At 62.4% G+C, this 15,601-nt stretch overlaps 1 protein-coding gene across 2 annotated transcripts in view; it reads left to right on the top strand.

Annotated features, from left to right (window-relative positions):
- ZFPM1 (zinc finger protein, FOG family member 1) overlaps positions 1-15,601 on the top strand; it is a 69,489-nt gene that overhangs the window by 27,743 nt on the left and 26,145 nt on the right. For both annotated transcript variants that reach the window (XM_072731368.1, XM_072731366.1), the window contains exon 3: positions 2,025-2,153. In XM_072731368.1, coding sequence (XP_072587469.1) covers positions 2,025-2,153 — 129 coding nt within the window. The remainder of the gene's footprint in view (positions 1-2,024; positions 2,154-15,601) is intronic.

Raw genomic sequence — 15,601 nt, 5'->3', positions numbered from 1 at the left:
GAATGAGGCCCAGAGAGGTTAAGTGACTTGCCAATGGTCACACAGCCTGTAAAGCAACAGTGCAGCAATCCGGCCCCAGGTCTGGGTTTAGGTTGATTTCCCTCCATATCATGTCTGCTTCCCCCGCCCCCACCCCTGGCACCAAAACCTTTCCTTGGGCCTCCTTGGTGGCAGTTTCAGGGGTGGGGGGTGGTGCTGGGGAGACACTGGGGGTGAATCAACCTGACACCAGGAAGCCTGCTCTGGACAGGTCCCCAGCGGACCTCAAAGGGAGGGCAGCTTCTCTAGCCAACTGTATCCCAGACGCCCCTAGGAGGAAAGAGCTCCCAAGGTGGAGGTGGTGTGGGAGTGGTCAGCACCCTCACCCCTGTTTCCCTGAGGAGTAAGTTTGGCATGGGGGATCCAGTCTGCCTGCTGAGCCCAACTTCTCTCCCTGCCTGCCTGCTGTTGACCATGGCCGGGGTATCTTACCCCCACTCAGGGCTGGGATGCTCTTTGCTCACGGAGGCTGAGTGACCCCCAGGCCGTAGTGTGGCCGTAGATGTAGCCCTGAAGTGAGCTGTCTCGGAAGGCCATGGTGGGTGGCATGACCAGGAGTGCGGGAGAGAGGGGGTAGAGGCTGGTGACACTGAGCAGAGACTGGAAAGATGCCCAGAGAAGGTGTACCAGGTGGCAGCCGACCCCTGCCAGTCCCCTCGGGACCTTTGCTCTGGCGAGTGGGTGGCAGAGCTCTGCTGGTGGGGCTGGGGTGCAGAGATCTCAGGCAGTCTGTGCTCACTCCGGACACCCCACCCCCAGCATTTCCCTGTCTCGAAGCATCTGCCCCCCCACCCCAGGATGGCCACAGGCCAGGCGCCCAACAAACCCCATCCTCTGAGATCTGCTGGCCCCTGTGCCCCTTTCCACAGTGGCAGGCTCATTAGGAGTGGGGACTGAGGCTTCCATCCCCCAGTGCTCCCAGGGACAGTGGCCGGGGTGTCCTTGTCATTCATGACTATGCCCTCTGCCACCTGCCTCATCATCCAGGCTGGTGGTGCAGCCCGTGTGCCCCCAGCTTTTCCCCAGGACCCGAGCCTCACTGTCTGTGTCCATGTCTGGGTGGCTGTAGGAGTGCACAAGGGGCCCCTTATCACCACTGCCATCATTGCTGCTGTGAGGTGCTGTGCACTAACGGGGGCGCCCTGATCTGCCAAAGGGCAAGTGGCTCTTACTGGTGGACTTTGACCCGGTGGCTTTCCAGGGGAGCCAGGCCCCTTATCTGATCAGCTAGCCAGGGCTGTGCAGGATGGGGGCGGGGCCCGGGAAGGAGCTGGAAAAAACAGCCGGGGTTGCACCTGGCACAGGCCGTGGTGATAACGCAGCGAGCGATGGGGGAGATAAGGCGGCGGGAGCAATATCTGCCTCTCGGGCGGGCCCTGCGCGGCTCCCGCGCGATGGCTGGAGCTCAAATACCAGCCACGTTGATTTATAGCCAAAAATAATAGGACTTTTATACTGTGTGATTGATTTATTTGATGTTAATCACAGCCCTTATCTCGGGTATTAATAATCTGCCGGGCGTGTGACGTCACCAAGGGGGGGCTTTTATGGGAGCTCATCGATTGGGGGCTGCGGGAGTTATCTGGCTCAGCAGGGAAGGCAAATATGCCCTTTGGGCTGGAATTGGGTGCAGGGCCTGGCTTGAGGGGCCCCCAGCTGCCGATGGAGGAGACCAGGGAGCCAGAACCTGCACGTGTGCCCGCTGGCCTGGGTGTGCCTTTGAGGCCACCCTGCCCTCTAATTATTAACTGCAGCCGGAATAGCAACCACAGCTGCAATTAATGAGGGGATGAGGGGTTCTAAAGGCTGAGGACAAAATTGAGGGGTCTCTCCCCCCTTTAGAGCTAACCTGGGTACGGGGTGACCTTGGGCATGCACCCACCCACTTGGGCCTCTGTGTCTCTCCTGGCCACAGGGTGAGGTGGGCAGGTTGGGAGAGTCGGCGCCCAGGGATGGCAGGGCCTGACGGTCTTCTCTGTCTGCAGACGCTAACCCCCCACCCCCACCATCGCCACCGCCCCCCACGCCCCCAGGAGGCCCTGAGGAGATGGAGGGGCAGGAGGAGCCAGAGACCACGCTGGAAGAGGAGTCCGGTGTCTCCTGGAGTGGGCCAGGTAAACCACACCTGTGGTCAGGGGTCGGGGTCTGGCAGCCCCAAGACCCAGTCTTCTGGGAGTCCTGATGGCATGGGTAGGACGGGCCTCCTTCGCCTTCTGGCTGAGGAGGTTACTGGCGACCCTCTGGGCCAGGACCTGTACTCATTCCAAAGTCCAGCCAGCCTGTGGGGCCAGTGACACCGCTGGGGGCCATACCAGTACGCCGAGCTACACCCCATGCCCACATGTCCTGAGGGTTCTGGAGAGGCATTCCCATCAGATTGGAAAAGAGGGCGGGGAAAAGCACGAATGGAACTGGGGACAGCCAACGCCAGGGAGGTGGTGTGCCTGGAGAGCCATCCCAGGGTGCGGAGGGGAGTTTGGCAGTACAGGGTGCAGGCCTTGGCTCCACCTGCCCAAGGCTGCACCGCAGGGAGCGTCTTGAGGGTGGTTTTGTGCCACCGTTGTCACCCTGACCACCAGTTTGCAGCCAAAATTCTGACTGTGGCAGTTGTGGGAGACATGTCCTCCCTCCTACCCATTGTGAGGAGGGGGATCCTGGGCGTGCCATGTGTTTCCATTCTGCATAACTCTGGGGAATGTGGGGCTGCATGTTCCATCTTTGGGCACCCGTATGGCTGGTCCTCAAGGGCTTGGGGCAGGGTCTTTGGGGAGTGGAGGCCGTGTACTCGGGCCAGGCGTGTGCAGACACAGGAAGCATTCATTGAGTACCTGCTGTGTACCAGACACACAGCGTGAGCAGGTGGTCCTCAGGGAGTATGCAGGCAGGTATAATAAGAGTGAGGCTCAGGGACAGTGGGGAAGAGCCCACGGTAGGGCCTTGCCTTGCTGTAGGGTCAGGGGACCCTCATTCCTCCTTTCAGGCCATGGGAGGGACAGGTTGGCCTGGCAGTCACAACCAGCATAGTGACCCCCACCTCATGCGGAAAGCACGTCTGCTCTCAGCCTCTCTCACCTGGATGGGCCTGGTGTTGCCCAGGAGCAGAGCATCCTGAGTAAGACAATCCTGGGGGGATCCCCTCTTCTGCCCCAGCAAGGAAGCAACACTGCTGCCCCTCAGGTCCCTCAAAAGAGATGTGGCTCCGTGTCCCTCGGCCCCTACACCCCCCATCTTGGGGTCCCACTGATAGCAGAGGAGGGGCCCGTGCCCTGGCAGAGAACATGGCAGCAGTGTGTCCTGTCTCCACCGAGGAGCAGCTGGCCAGGGGCAGGACATGGGACTGTGTGTCCTTAAGGCCCTCAGTGCCTAGTCAGGCACCACTAAACCTGACACCTGTGGGTGCTGGGGTCCACCCTGGGGCCTTTCTGCACAAAGGGCAGTGCTATGAGGCTGGGCAGGGACCCTGTGGTCAGGCTGCCTCAGTTTCCCCAGCTGCAGATGAGGCAATAGCAAGGGCCCCACAGAAGCTAGGTCAGCCCTGCCCCGGGTCCAGTGGCCTGTCACATTCCAGTCTTTATCAGGAAACTTTGTGCTGAGATGGGGGGGAGGTAGGTACCATCTACTGGCCTGAGAAACCCTGACTGGCCGCTGGGCAGGTGACAGGCTGAGGCCGCAGCCGTGGAGGAGAGTGGCCGTGGGGAGGAGAGCACAGGAGACCCCACACCAGCCTGAGGTGGGCATGGGGGTAACCTCTCCCAGTTTATGGAGGACACTTGAGCACAATGTGACCAAGAGGCTTATCTGTGCTCACCCAGCTGGGAAGCAGCAGAGTAAGGGACAGACCCAGCACCCGGCTCCAGAGCAGGGCCCCCCTCACCCTACGGGGTTAGAATCATCACCCCCGTTTTTATAGATGGAGCCACAGAGGCCTCTAGAGACTGGAAGCTGACCCCAGGGCAAGGTTGGCCAAGGGTGGCTATGGTTGAGGGCTGGGGTGCATCCTCTGGGGCCAGGGGGCTCCCTATCATCCTCCGCAGATAGAAATTTCTGTGCAGTGGGCAGCGATGGGCCGATAAGCTGCCGCTGGCCAACCGCCGTGGTGCCTGCCCCCTATCAGACCCCAGACAGGCCACACTTATCGTCCGCCAGGGAAGCCAGAGAGGCCCAGCGGGTCCTTATCTCAGGGGGCCGCCCGTGCCAGCGATGGGACAGTGGGGCTTTGCCAGGGCCTGGCCAGGCCGCTGTCCCCAAAGACAATGCCCACCCCAGTGACCTGCTATGGGCACGGGGAGGGCAATCGTGGCCTCTGCCCACAGTCCTGGCCTGCCCGCCCCCCTTCTCTGAGCCTGAACCGCTCCGCCCATCCTGGGAGAGCACCTCCACTCCCTGTGTCTCAGGGTCTGTGTCTTGTCCCTGGCTTGCAGCCACTGCTCTGTCCCCACCACCCAGCCTGGGGACCTGGCTTATGAAGGCAGCCTGGGGGACATCAGCCAGCTTGAGCCCCAGTGCACCTTGCATTGTCTGGCTTTAGAGCAGTGACTGGGCCCCTAGCATCTCCCATTTGGCCTGCATGAGGCAGGACTCGGTCACCTCCCAGAGTCTAGGGCTCAGCACACATCTGGCACAATGTGCACTGCTTACCTACACCTCTCCTCTATGGCTGTCATCTGCTGGCCAGGGTCAGGGTTCACGGGGCTTTCGGGGACCCCGTCCTTTCCCCCTCTGTGGGACCCATCACCCAGGGAGCCCCAGGAGCAGGTGACTGCAGCCCAGCAGAGTGACTGGGCCTCAGGGCCTCTCTGCCCCAGCACAGCAGGTCCAGTGGGGCCCACCCTGCCTGAGGTCAAGGCCCAGAGCAGATGGCCACGAGCGCCCCCAGGAGGCACCCCCAGGGCACCAGGCAGGACACACCACAAACAAAGGGGCGGTCCTAGATGTGCAAGGGCGTCAGAAACACTGGAGTGTGGATCTGGGACTCAAGAGGGAATTCACTGTCTCCTTGATCTGTTCCTGCCCCCACCTGATACCTGGTGATCCCAGAGCCCCAAAAACAGTCTAGGGAGGTGCTCAGGGATGTGTCTTCATTTTAAAAAGTTGTGAGCTGTATTGGCAGCTGGTGACTTAGTTCTCAGGAGTTGCTGGTCACCTGGGAACCCCTGGCTGTGCTGAGAGGCAGGGTGTGCCCTGGACCAGGTCCAGCTTTGCTGAGCAACTGTGGGCTGGTTGCTGACATCTCAGGGCCTCTAAGAAGAGCAGTAGCTTCAGGGCAGCCTGTGAAGAGGTCATCCCCACAGCACACAGAGGGCAAGCCCCAGCATTCTCCTCCTGCCCGGGTAGCCTGGGTTCCTCTGGGAGCTGAGGTATAGGCAGGAGCCCCAGGAAGAAGGCACTCAGGACAAAAGGCACTGCACCCCTCAGCCAGCCCAGCCACATGGCCCCAAGGTAGGGGAAGGCCTCTGTTCGCAGTGTGGTCTCGTCCCCCTGGACACTGTCCCCTGCCCTGGACACAGGAGTCCTGCCACTCAGGAGCCTGGGGCCAGGCTAGGCTGGAGACCCAGCTCAGCACTACTGTGTAGTCTCAGGGGTGTCCCCTCTGTCTTCTGAGCAGTGGACAGTAGCTGCCACCACAGTGGGTGAGGGCCTACACCCACTGCTAGATGGATGCCCTCTGCAGTGAAACGGGTTGGTGTGCTAGGATGTCGTCCATACCGTGAGCTCAGACCAGCCAGTCAGTGAACTCGGAAGTATGCGAGGAGGGAGGCGATCCCGGTGGGAGGGGCCCCCCTGCACAGCCCTATAGGGCAAGGAGAACCTATGGTACAAGTGGAGAGCCTGTATAGGGCCTCAGGGGTGCGAGGGAGGCCCCGGGCCTGAGCGAGGTGCAAGGAGGGCAGGGAATGGGTTACAGCCCAAGGTGGCAAAGGTACCCCCAAGGGCTCGGGGAGGGGGTGCTGGGCTGGGGGCTTTGAAGAGAAAAGGAATTGGAGGCAGGAAGGGGACAAGCTCAGTATTTTTATCTTTGAAATGACCTTGTGCGCTGGAGGGGCTGGCTGTTTAAAATTCTGATATGCAAATGCCTGAGAGCTGTAATCTGTAATCCCCAAAGCATGTCTGGAGGGCAGCTGGCCAGGAGCTCTCTGCCTGTGAGGGGTCGGCCCCCCTGCCACCATCCCATTCCCTGCCCCCCGTCTCCCCACCCAACATCTAGAATAGAAAGAGCAGGAAGGCAAGCAGGCAGGCAGCCCCTGTTGGACTGAGAGCCTCCAGGATCCCATCCTGAGTGAGAGTCCCAGGCCCATCACCTATCTCCTGGTCCCCATCTGAGCCTCTGTCCAGTGGCAGTTAGTATGCCCTTGGCCTGCCTGGCCAGGTCCCAGGGAACTAGATGAAGGGAACAGCTGTGTGTTGTGGGGTGGGGGGTTCCAGTGGCGTCCTGGAGCCTCCTCTGCAACCAGCCTTGTGGGGTACCCCCCGGCCTGAGCAGACCCTCAGCCAGCAGAGGGAGGGGGACATTCCCTGGCTGCCTGGGGCGGGGTGGCCTCCTCTGGCCTCCCTCCCTCCCTCCGTCCCTGCCTGCTGTGCCTGGCACAGGGCAGCCAAGAACTGCTCTCCATCTGCCCCCCTGGGAGGCAAGGTCCAGATGCCCTGGATGGGGAGCAGCATCACCAGGTGCTGAGTGCAGGGCTGTCCGCTACAGGTGCCATGCCAGGCAGGGAGCCGACAGTGAACCTGTAAGACCCACAGGGGCTCCCCACCAGCTCTGGGGAAGGAAGAAGGCAGGCGGTGGTGAGGGGCACACACGGTGGCCAGCTTTGTGATCAGAGCCCCAGGAGTGGGGTTTCATTCACCCACAAGTGCCTTGGAGTCTGGAACTCTTTCCTAATGACCACTGTTTATGAAACAAAATCTGATTGGCCAGCATCAGGTGTTACTTCTTTTGTCCTCATCTCAGGCCCTGGAGGCAGAGATGGGGAGGCAGGCCATGTCCTCAGAGCCCTGCAGGTCAGCAGAAGCTTCCCCACACTGAGGCCTAAAGGACCAACAGGAGTGGTGTGCTGGTGTCCAGGCAGTGAGCTGACATGTGCAAAGGCCCTGAGGTTTGAGCAGCGTGGGTGTGGCTGGCACATTAGACAGGATGGGTGCAGACGGGTCAAGGTTTGGGCTCGGTGCCATGGAGCATAGGGAGATGCCATTGCTGTCTTGCCTATAAAATGAGGGACTGGAAGGTTTTAAATGAGCTGTTTGGTTTGCTGCCTTGCCGGGGGCACAGTGCTGTGAGGGGCCAGAGGAGGCAGCTGCTTCCTGCTGGAGCTCTGGAGTCTGTCCCCACCGACCCCTGGGGTCCTGGGGAGCCTGCTGGAATCTCCACCCCTGGAGTGTAAGCAAGGGCGTTGGGCTGGCTATCTGGGCCGTGCTCGGCTGACTAATCTCACTACTGGAGTTTCTAGGCAAACCTCAAGGTTTGTTATCGGGCAGCGGGCGGTCGGGCTGCCGAGGCAGGACAGGCTGTCCTGATGGACAGCCCGGGAGATGGACCGATAGGGCCTGGCCGCACATCCCCTCCCACCAGCTCGGCATGTGTGGGTGGGAAAAATCATTTCAGCTATTTGGCGTTATCGTGGGGCCTGGCACTGCAGCCCGATAGGCCTATTTGTCTTAGATTAACGAGTGGGGGAGGGGTGAGGGAGAGGGCAACGGCGGATGGCAAGGGTCAGCCTGGGGTCAGCTCCATGACCAGACTCAGGGGCTGGGTCAGGAGCCAGCTCTGGGTGTCCCAGGGAAGGGCGTCCACACCATGGGGCCCCTGGGGGACGTGTGCCAGAGACCCACGCAGCAGGCCCTCCCCATATTCTGAGCCTCCCCTCTTCACAGCTGAGCAGACTGACTCCAAAAGATGGGGGGCAGTCCTGAGGGGGAGTGTTGTGTACCTCTGGGTCGGGCACGCCGCAGTTGCTGGTGACAGTGGGGATGGTTCCCCCTTAGGGGTGTGTCATGGGGGTGACACAGGCCATGGAACCAAAAGAGCACAGTACCTATGGCCCAACAGTAGGCAAGAGGAGGCCATTTATTCACTCCACAAACACTTGTACGTGTGTTAAACACCTGCCTGGAGCCAGCAGTCAGGTGGCTGGGGAGACGGACTGCCTGGAATGGGGGCAGTGATGTCACGCGAGGGGGAGCCATGCCCCACCAAGCCCACCCTGCACCCAGACCAAGAGGCGAGAGCCACTGCTCTGAGGCTGGTGCACCAGGCAGAGGGCATGGTCAAGGCAAGAGCCCCAAGGCCAGAGCATGCCCCACTAGGTCCAGGGTGAGTGCAGGGGTGAGGAGGGAGGAGGCAAGCTCAGAGCAAGGGGGCTGCATCACAGAGGTGGTTGTCTTGGAAACGGAGTTCAGCTGTCACAGGTTCCGCCAGCACAGGCCCAGGGTGGCTGACTGATCGATGGCCACCTTGGCTGCCCACCGCCCCTGGCCCTGAGCCAGAGCTTTAGTCCCTGGGCCAGGGGAGGGGCCTGAACCCTCCGCCTGTCCACCTCTCTGAGCAAAGCTCTGTGGACAGGGCCCCCAGACCAGGGCTGACGGAGGGGCCATGCATGAGCCGGGGGCCTGTAATCTGTGGCTGGCCGGGCCCACACACATGCCCGGTGGGCACTGGGGGCCGGGCGCCAGGCTACACACAGCATCCCGGGAAGGCCAGGTACAGAGGGGGGTCTGCAGCAAGACCTCCTTGTCTCCCTCTAGTGGGGGCCCTTGAGGCATGGAGCTGGCCCCAGTTGCCCCCGGGGCTGGGCTGCTGACCCCTTGACCTGGGGCAGCTCCTCACTACGATTAGTGGCTCCTTACCACGGAGGTGCCACCCACCTGGCATCCAGATGGGCCCTTGGCTAGTTCTGTCTTCCACCCCCAGCAAAGACACCCGGGTCCCAGGTCCCCTAGGGGACCTATGAGGGGGCAGATGGCCAGTGAGCAGCTCTTCAGCAAGACTCAGACCACCATCCTGCCAGAACTCATCCCCATTTGCTCACTTGCTTGTGCTTTGGTTCATTGAGCACCTACTACTAGACTACCTACTGTCACCTACTATCTAGCCCCTGGACTAGACAATGGGGTCACAGCATGAATAAAACAGCCTGGCCACTGCCCTCCCGGAGCCACAGCCCATGGCAGAGAGACAAGGACTAGACACTAACGCCAGGAATGTTGACCAAAGAGAGCAGAGGGAAGGGGGTGGCACCCACGGGGATGTGCGCAGACCACACACGGCGACCGCACACAACGGGGGAGCCACCCTATGGGGTTCAGCCCAGCAAATGCCCTGCATTGGGTCTGCGGGGTGGAGGGAGGCCTGGGGGCTGGGGCTGACCACTGTCGGGGCTGGACTGGATGGGTTCAAGGGTGGACTTGCGACCCCTTGAGATGCTGCACTCTGTTCTACAGATGTGGACACTGAGGCTGCCCCAGTGCTACCGCTGGACGCTAGCACTGGAGGTGCTAGACCCCCATGGGGGGACTGAGCCGCCTCCTGGGGAGTGGCCCTCTCCTAGCCCCATCACACACAGTCCTCAGGGACTCTCCCAGCCCCTCCCCTGGTGTAGACACTGCCTGATGGAGGGCAGACGGGCAGCACAGTGGCCGACAGGGAGCATGGTCAGGGCCTGAGTCCTCCGCCATCCGCAGCGCGTGGAGGCCCAGCCTGGCCGCCTGCCCTGTACTGCCCGCTGACCTCACCGGCCTTCCGGGAGTGGCTATCTGTGGCCAGGGTGGCCTATCTCGGCCGCAGGCACTAATCGAGCCGGCTTCCTCCTCCGCCCTCCCACCCGGCTTCCTGCCCCAGCCAGACCGCCCCCTGGCCCCAGGCTGTGTCTGTGCTGCCGCCTGGGCCCTGCCAGCGCCTCCCAGATGTCAGGGCGCTGCCAGTCTGGGTCTGCCTGGCTGCACCTGGGGGGCCCCTTCCAGAACTTTCCTTCCCTGTCCTCCTCCTAGACCCAAACCCAGACTCTCCCCAGCCAGGCCATGTGGCTGAGCTGCATCAACTCAGTGTGCTCAGCCTGTGGCCTCCACAGTGAGTGGGCCACAGACATGGGCCTGGGAGACACCCAGGGGACAACAGGGTGGCATCTGACACAGGCCCTTCCTGCCACAGCCTTGCTGTCACCTACGCACCAACCAGCAGGGCTCCCACCCTGAGACCAGCACTGGTCCTACCACTTGGACTCCTCTTGTTGGTGTCACTATTGGCGACACTAACGGTGGTACTGTCCCTATCATGTTAGCCCTGGCCAGTGGGGTCCCCACCATGAGCCTCCACCTGTCCCCCCTCACTGGGCTCCTAGGCCTACTGTGCCCGTCCGTGGGCTTGGGCTGCTCCTCGGGGACAGGGACAGGGTATCTGGGCTGCCTGGAGGCATGAGGAGGGCTGGGGCTGGGCTGGGGTTGGCGGGCAGCAGAAGGGCCACACGGGCAGGGTGCAGCAGCCCCTGGGCACGGTGTGGGCCCTCCCTGTGGCCATGCAGCCTCTGCTGGGGTGGGCCAGCATCTCCATCAGGCTGTACCCCCTGCCCCGGGACGGAGACCAAGGCAGTGCCGCCCTGGTGCCAGCCACCGGCTGTCACAGGATCCACCCCAGCCCAAGAAGTGGGTGTCAGTCGTGCCCATCTGACACATAGGGAAACTGAGGCTGGGGGACATGCAGCGGCCCTCTCAGAGCCAGGATGGGAGCCGGGCCCTGCCTGCAGCCCTCCTGCCCGCCCCTCGGGCTTTGACACGCCGTTCTCCGAGACCCCCTCCCCTACTGCCAGCCAGGGCTCGCTCTGTATTTATTTATTTATTATTCCTCTATCTTTGTACGTAACTTCTGATTTCCTCACCGTGTTTTTCCATTACGGCGGCGGTGGACGCGGCCGATAAGATCGGTCCCCGGAGATGGGACAAAGGGGCCGCCATTGGCTCAAGGGCTGGTCATATCCTGCCCGAAAGGGCCGGGCTGGGCCCGAGATGTGGCGTGATGCTATCACTGGGGCTTTTGTGTGTCGTCGTGGGGAGGGGGCCCCTCGTCCGCCCACCCCCCTGCCCCAGTCCCGCCTTCACCCCCACAGACAGAAGGCAGATGCCCCTCCTCGCCGCCTGCCCCCAGAGGACCAGGCCGTGGCCAGGCAGGTGCTTGTAGGTCAGGGCCTGCACGGGGCGGGCTGCTGGGCCCTCGGCTTCCCTGAGCCTGGGTCGTACCCCTGCCGCCAGCGCTCACAGACACCCGAGTGCTCTGGCTGGAGCTCCAGCTTCTAGGAGTTTATCCCAGAAGAGTCCCCTCCCCATGGACAGGCCGAGGGTGGCGAGGAGCACCCTCATGGCCATCTTGATGATAGGAAGCCATTATTTATTTTTTGCTGACCTACGAAATCTCTGTGAGAAGAGGGAGAAATGATTCTAAAAGAAGCAAATTCCCCACGAATCCCTAGACGTTTGCCCTTGTGCGCACCTCCCCGCACACGCTCGCATGGGTTGGCCATGTGCAGCACTGAAGGCTGCAGGCAGTAACAGCGGGTTTGGGGCTGACGTCGGGTGGCCGCGCTACCGCTGCCTTGGTCCCCACTCTCCCAGCCTTTACTGGTTCTGCTGAATTCCCCTTGCCCCGCCCCAGGCCTGGGGCAGCCGCAGCCCCTCCCCTGATGGCCTCGGCACCTTGCCGGGTCTTCGAGGGCACGTGCTGCCGCCCTGGCACATGAGCAACAGGCAGGGGTGGAGGTGGGAGTGAGCCCCGCACTGCTGAAGCAGAGACACCCTCGGGGTGTCAGCCATGGGCTCAGCGAGAAGGTGCAGAGCCCCGATTTGGGGCCCTCTGGGGTGAAGAGGTGAGGTGGAAAGGAGCTGTATGTGCTTCATGTGGAGGGCAGGGCTTTCTGTGTCCAGGCCTCTCGCCCCCCTTTCCCAGGCCCCAGCCCAGCCCTGTGCCCTGTCTCCCCATCCACGGACCTGAGGGACAGAGCACTGGATAGGGCTGGACCCCTTGAACTCAGCCACCCACCTTTCCATGTGGCCAGGTCCTCTCTGACCCTCGGTCTCGCCTGTGAAGGGGGAGAACCACCCCCACTATGGCATGGTGGGAGGGGGAGGGGGCCCTGAAAGCAGGTGTCTGAAGCTTCCACACAGTGCGGGCCTCTCCCTGGGACCCAGCTTCTCTCCCATGTGCAGGGGCGTCCTTCGTTGGGTGGGACCAGTGAGAGATGCAGGACTTGTAAAGGATCTGCAGGTGCTCCGGGATTATTGCCTTTTCTGGGAGGATCTCCATAACCCCAAGGGGTTCACTGGGCCATAGGCAGGGGCTCTGTCCCATTCTCCATGACAGCGGCTAACCTCAGTGCTTGCTGTTACTCAGGCCCCACCCCTGGCCCCTGGCAGTGGCAGCAGGAGGAGGGCTGTCCCTTCACCCTTGCACCCATCTGCTTCTGCCCAGACCTCTCCCTGCCCACCCACCTACCCGTCCACTTACACAGGAGAGTCTGGGCCTGGACCCCTGGCCACGTCCCAGCCCAGGCAGGGAGCAGGGTGGGCTGGCCAGGCTGGAGGCCAGGAGCTGGTGAGCTGGAGGCCAGTTGAGAAGGAAGGGCCCTCAGTGGCGTTGGCCCCTGAGGGCCAGGACACCGATAGGAGCCAGAGGAGCTGTTTGCACAGGAGGCATTTCTTTGCCTTATCACACATCCTGCTTCCAGCCTGCTGCCAGGACAGAACAGGGCTGGGAGGGCCGGGGACCCCCACCCTGGTTCCCAGGCCTCAGGGTCTCCCAAGGCCAGAGTAGCCAGGCCTGGGGGCTGATGGGACTCCTTCTACCCACTTCCTTGCTGGGAAGACTGAGGCCAGGAGACCCAGGGCAGTTGGCTCTTCATGAAGGCTGGAGGGACTGTGAGTTCTCAAACAGTGAGGTGCCAGGAAGGTGACATCTCAGGACTCTTCAGAAACCTTGGGGTGATGCAGGGCAGCAGCCAAGGCCCAGCATGCAGACCACCCCCTGTCTCCTGCCCATTGAGCTGCTCCTGGCTTTGGGGGGGCGGGGGGGGGAAAGGCATAGTATCTGGGAGCACAGCCCTCCCCCAGAAACCCTGGGTTGGATGTCCAGATGGGGCGACCAGAGCTTGAGGCAGCCTTGCCATAACGTCCCCCAGACCCCCCTCTGAGCTGCCTGCAGGGCCCCTTCCGAGGCTCGCCCTGTCCGAGCCCTGCAGACCCCCTTCCCTTAGGGCCGTCACCCCATGGAGCAGGATCCCCACAGGCCCCACCCTGCACTGCCCGAGGATCCCTGGAGGCCCCAGCTCCACCATTAGCTGGGGCCAGGGTTCAGCCCGATAAAGATGGGCTGTTGTTCTGTGTCAAAAAATCAATACTTTCCAGCGATGTTCCAGCGATAGGAAGAGAAGTTCCCAGGCACCAGCTGGTGGGTGGGGCGGGGGCAGAGCTGGGGGCTGCAGCGCCCCGGGCTGCCCTCCCTGCCCATCCTGCCCCCTGGTCGGGGCTGTAGACCCACAGAGGGGACCTCAGTGCCCAGCCTCCCGCCCTTGCTACCCCGGGGCCAGGCAGGGTGTTGTGGGGAGGTTCTGGGCCATGGCCCTTCTCCCAGACCTATGGCTCGTCGGCTGCTCTGGGGTGTCTGGCACTGGCTCTGCTTCATGCCACCACCCTCCAGCCCAGCTGCCACTGGGTCCCAGGCTCTGCAAGGGCGTCCCAGACACAGCCGTCCATAACCCCGGCCTGAAGGTCCAACGGCCCACGGGAGAGGCTGAGTGAATGGAACAGAGCGTCCCCCCCCCACCCCGCCCCAGCCTTAGGTCAGAGGGTGGGACTCGGGGGCGCAGCAGAGCAGGATGCCAGTGACATCGCCCCCACTGCCAAACCAGGGGACGGGCATACAGAGGTCCCAGCCAGGGAGGGTGTCGATAGCCATGTCCTGTGGTGGCACTGTGCCCGGCACCCGCTGGCCCACAGCAGAGCCGACCTCTGTGTGCCCCGGCCAGCGCCCCCCACAGCTGGTGCCCAGGAATGTCGCCTGCCTGCCAGCTCCACCCCCAGGCTCAGGCCCGCCCCACGTGATACAGCCAGAGACACGCTGGGCTGGGCTGGGCTGGGCGAGCCTCACTGGGCGGCAGAAGGAGGGTTAGGACACGTGGCACCACGCCCAGTGGGCGGGCACATGGGATATAGGGCCACATCCAGTGGAAAGTACCCCCAGGCAGGTGCAGTGGGCCAGGCAGGCCACTGGGGGCTCCTGGCAGACAGGCCCCCGCCCCAGGGAGGAGCTCCTGATGAGGCCTCAGGGTCTGAGGGCTGGGACCCACCGGCTCCAGCCTCGCCCCGCTGCTTAGGAAGGAAGGTTCTGGGCTTGAAACCCTTTGAAAACCTCAGGCCTGGATGAGAAAGAAAGCCTCCTCCAGGGAGGCCTCAGGCTCTGCACACCCCACCCAGCCTGGACGCTTGGGGTGCCTGGGGACCAGGTGAGGCTAGACACCTACAACCAGGCCTAGAGGCCAGTGGGGGGCCTCTGAGGGCAGAGGGCACCAGGGGCCAGGGCCAAGAAGCCAGGAGGCCCTGCGCAGTGGGTCAGGATGCTCCCCGGGAATGATCTCTCTGACTCCCCATCCAGGACATGGGCACTGGCCTCGGTCTGGGTCATATCCCCAGTGTCCAGCACTCCGTACGGAAGCTAACACAAAGATGGCTCAGGACTGGCCCTGTGGCAGCACCCAGAATAGGTGCAGGGGGTGGGCCGTTGTCCCCGGGAAAGGCGTTCACTCTCTGAGCAGCCACAGCCCTGCGGGAATGTGAGCCTGGCTCTGCCACGCATGAGCCCAGAAGTCCCAGATCGTAGGGGAAACCTGATTTTTGAATGATGACAGCCAGGGTCCTTGTTTGTATACGTGTTCTCAGGTCACAGGTCCTAGCCCTCCTACCGGGGTCTGGCGCTCCCAGGCATGCTCTGTGGGGCAGCCTGGGTGGACAGCCTCACCCTGGGCCCCTGGGAGCCACTAAAACTCTGAGACTTTAGGTGACTTGAGCTGGTGATCCGGTGTGCATCTGTGGCCCCTACCTGGTCTGATCTGGCCGGCAGCGGCGCACATCAGATGCCCTGGGGCCTGGGCATCAGGATCCTCTCCCATCTGCCCCACTCCATCTCTTGCTCCTACCTGTGAAATGGGGACAGGGCTGTGCTCCTGGTCTGGGGCGCCCCACCACTTGGTGTGCCAGGTTCACTGTGAGTGAGGACATGCTGCCTGAGTTGGGGTCACTGGGCTCTGTGGCCTCAGACAATCCCTCAACTTTTCCAAGCCTTGCTTTTCTCAGCTGGCAGAGAGCAAGGGAGATGGACCCCAGCACTTTATCCCCGTTGTTCAGGTGTGGGAGCCTGGGGCCTGAGGTGGGGTGGGGTCTTCCCAAAGGTACTATGCCCCCTATCCCCATGACAGGGAGGGCTCCGCCCCTTTCTTCCTGTGGCATTCAGGTGTGGCTTGATCCAGGAGACATGCTGGCTGGCTGGTGCCCATAGCTCTGAGTCTCCTGATCCTGGGGGCCCAGACTGTGG

Source organism: Vulpes vulpes, chromosome 12 (assembly GCF_048418805.1).
Source record: "Vulpes vulpes isolate BD-2025 chromosome 12, VulVul3, whole genome shotgun sequence".
NCBI lineage: Eukaryota > Metazoa > Chordata > Mammalia > Carnivora > Canidae > Vulpes > Vulpes vulpes.
The sequence above is the reverse complement of the archived record's forward strand: the minus strand, read 5'-3'. Positions and strand labels throughout refer to the sequence as shown.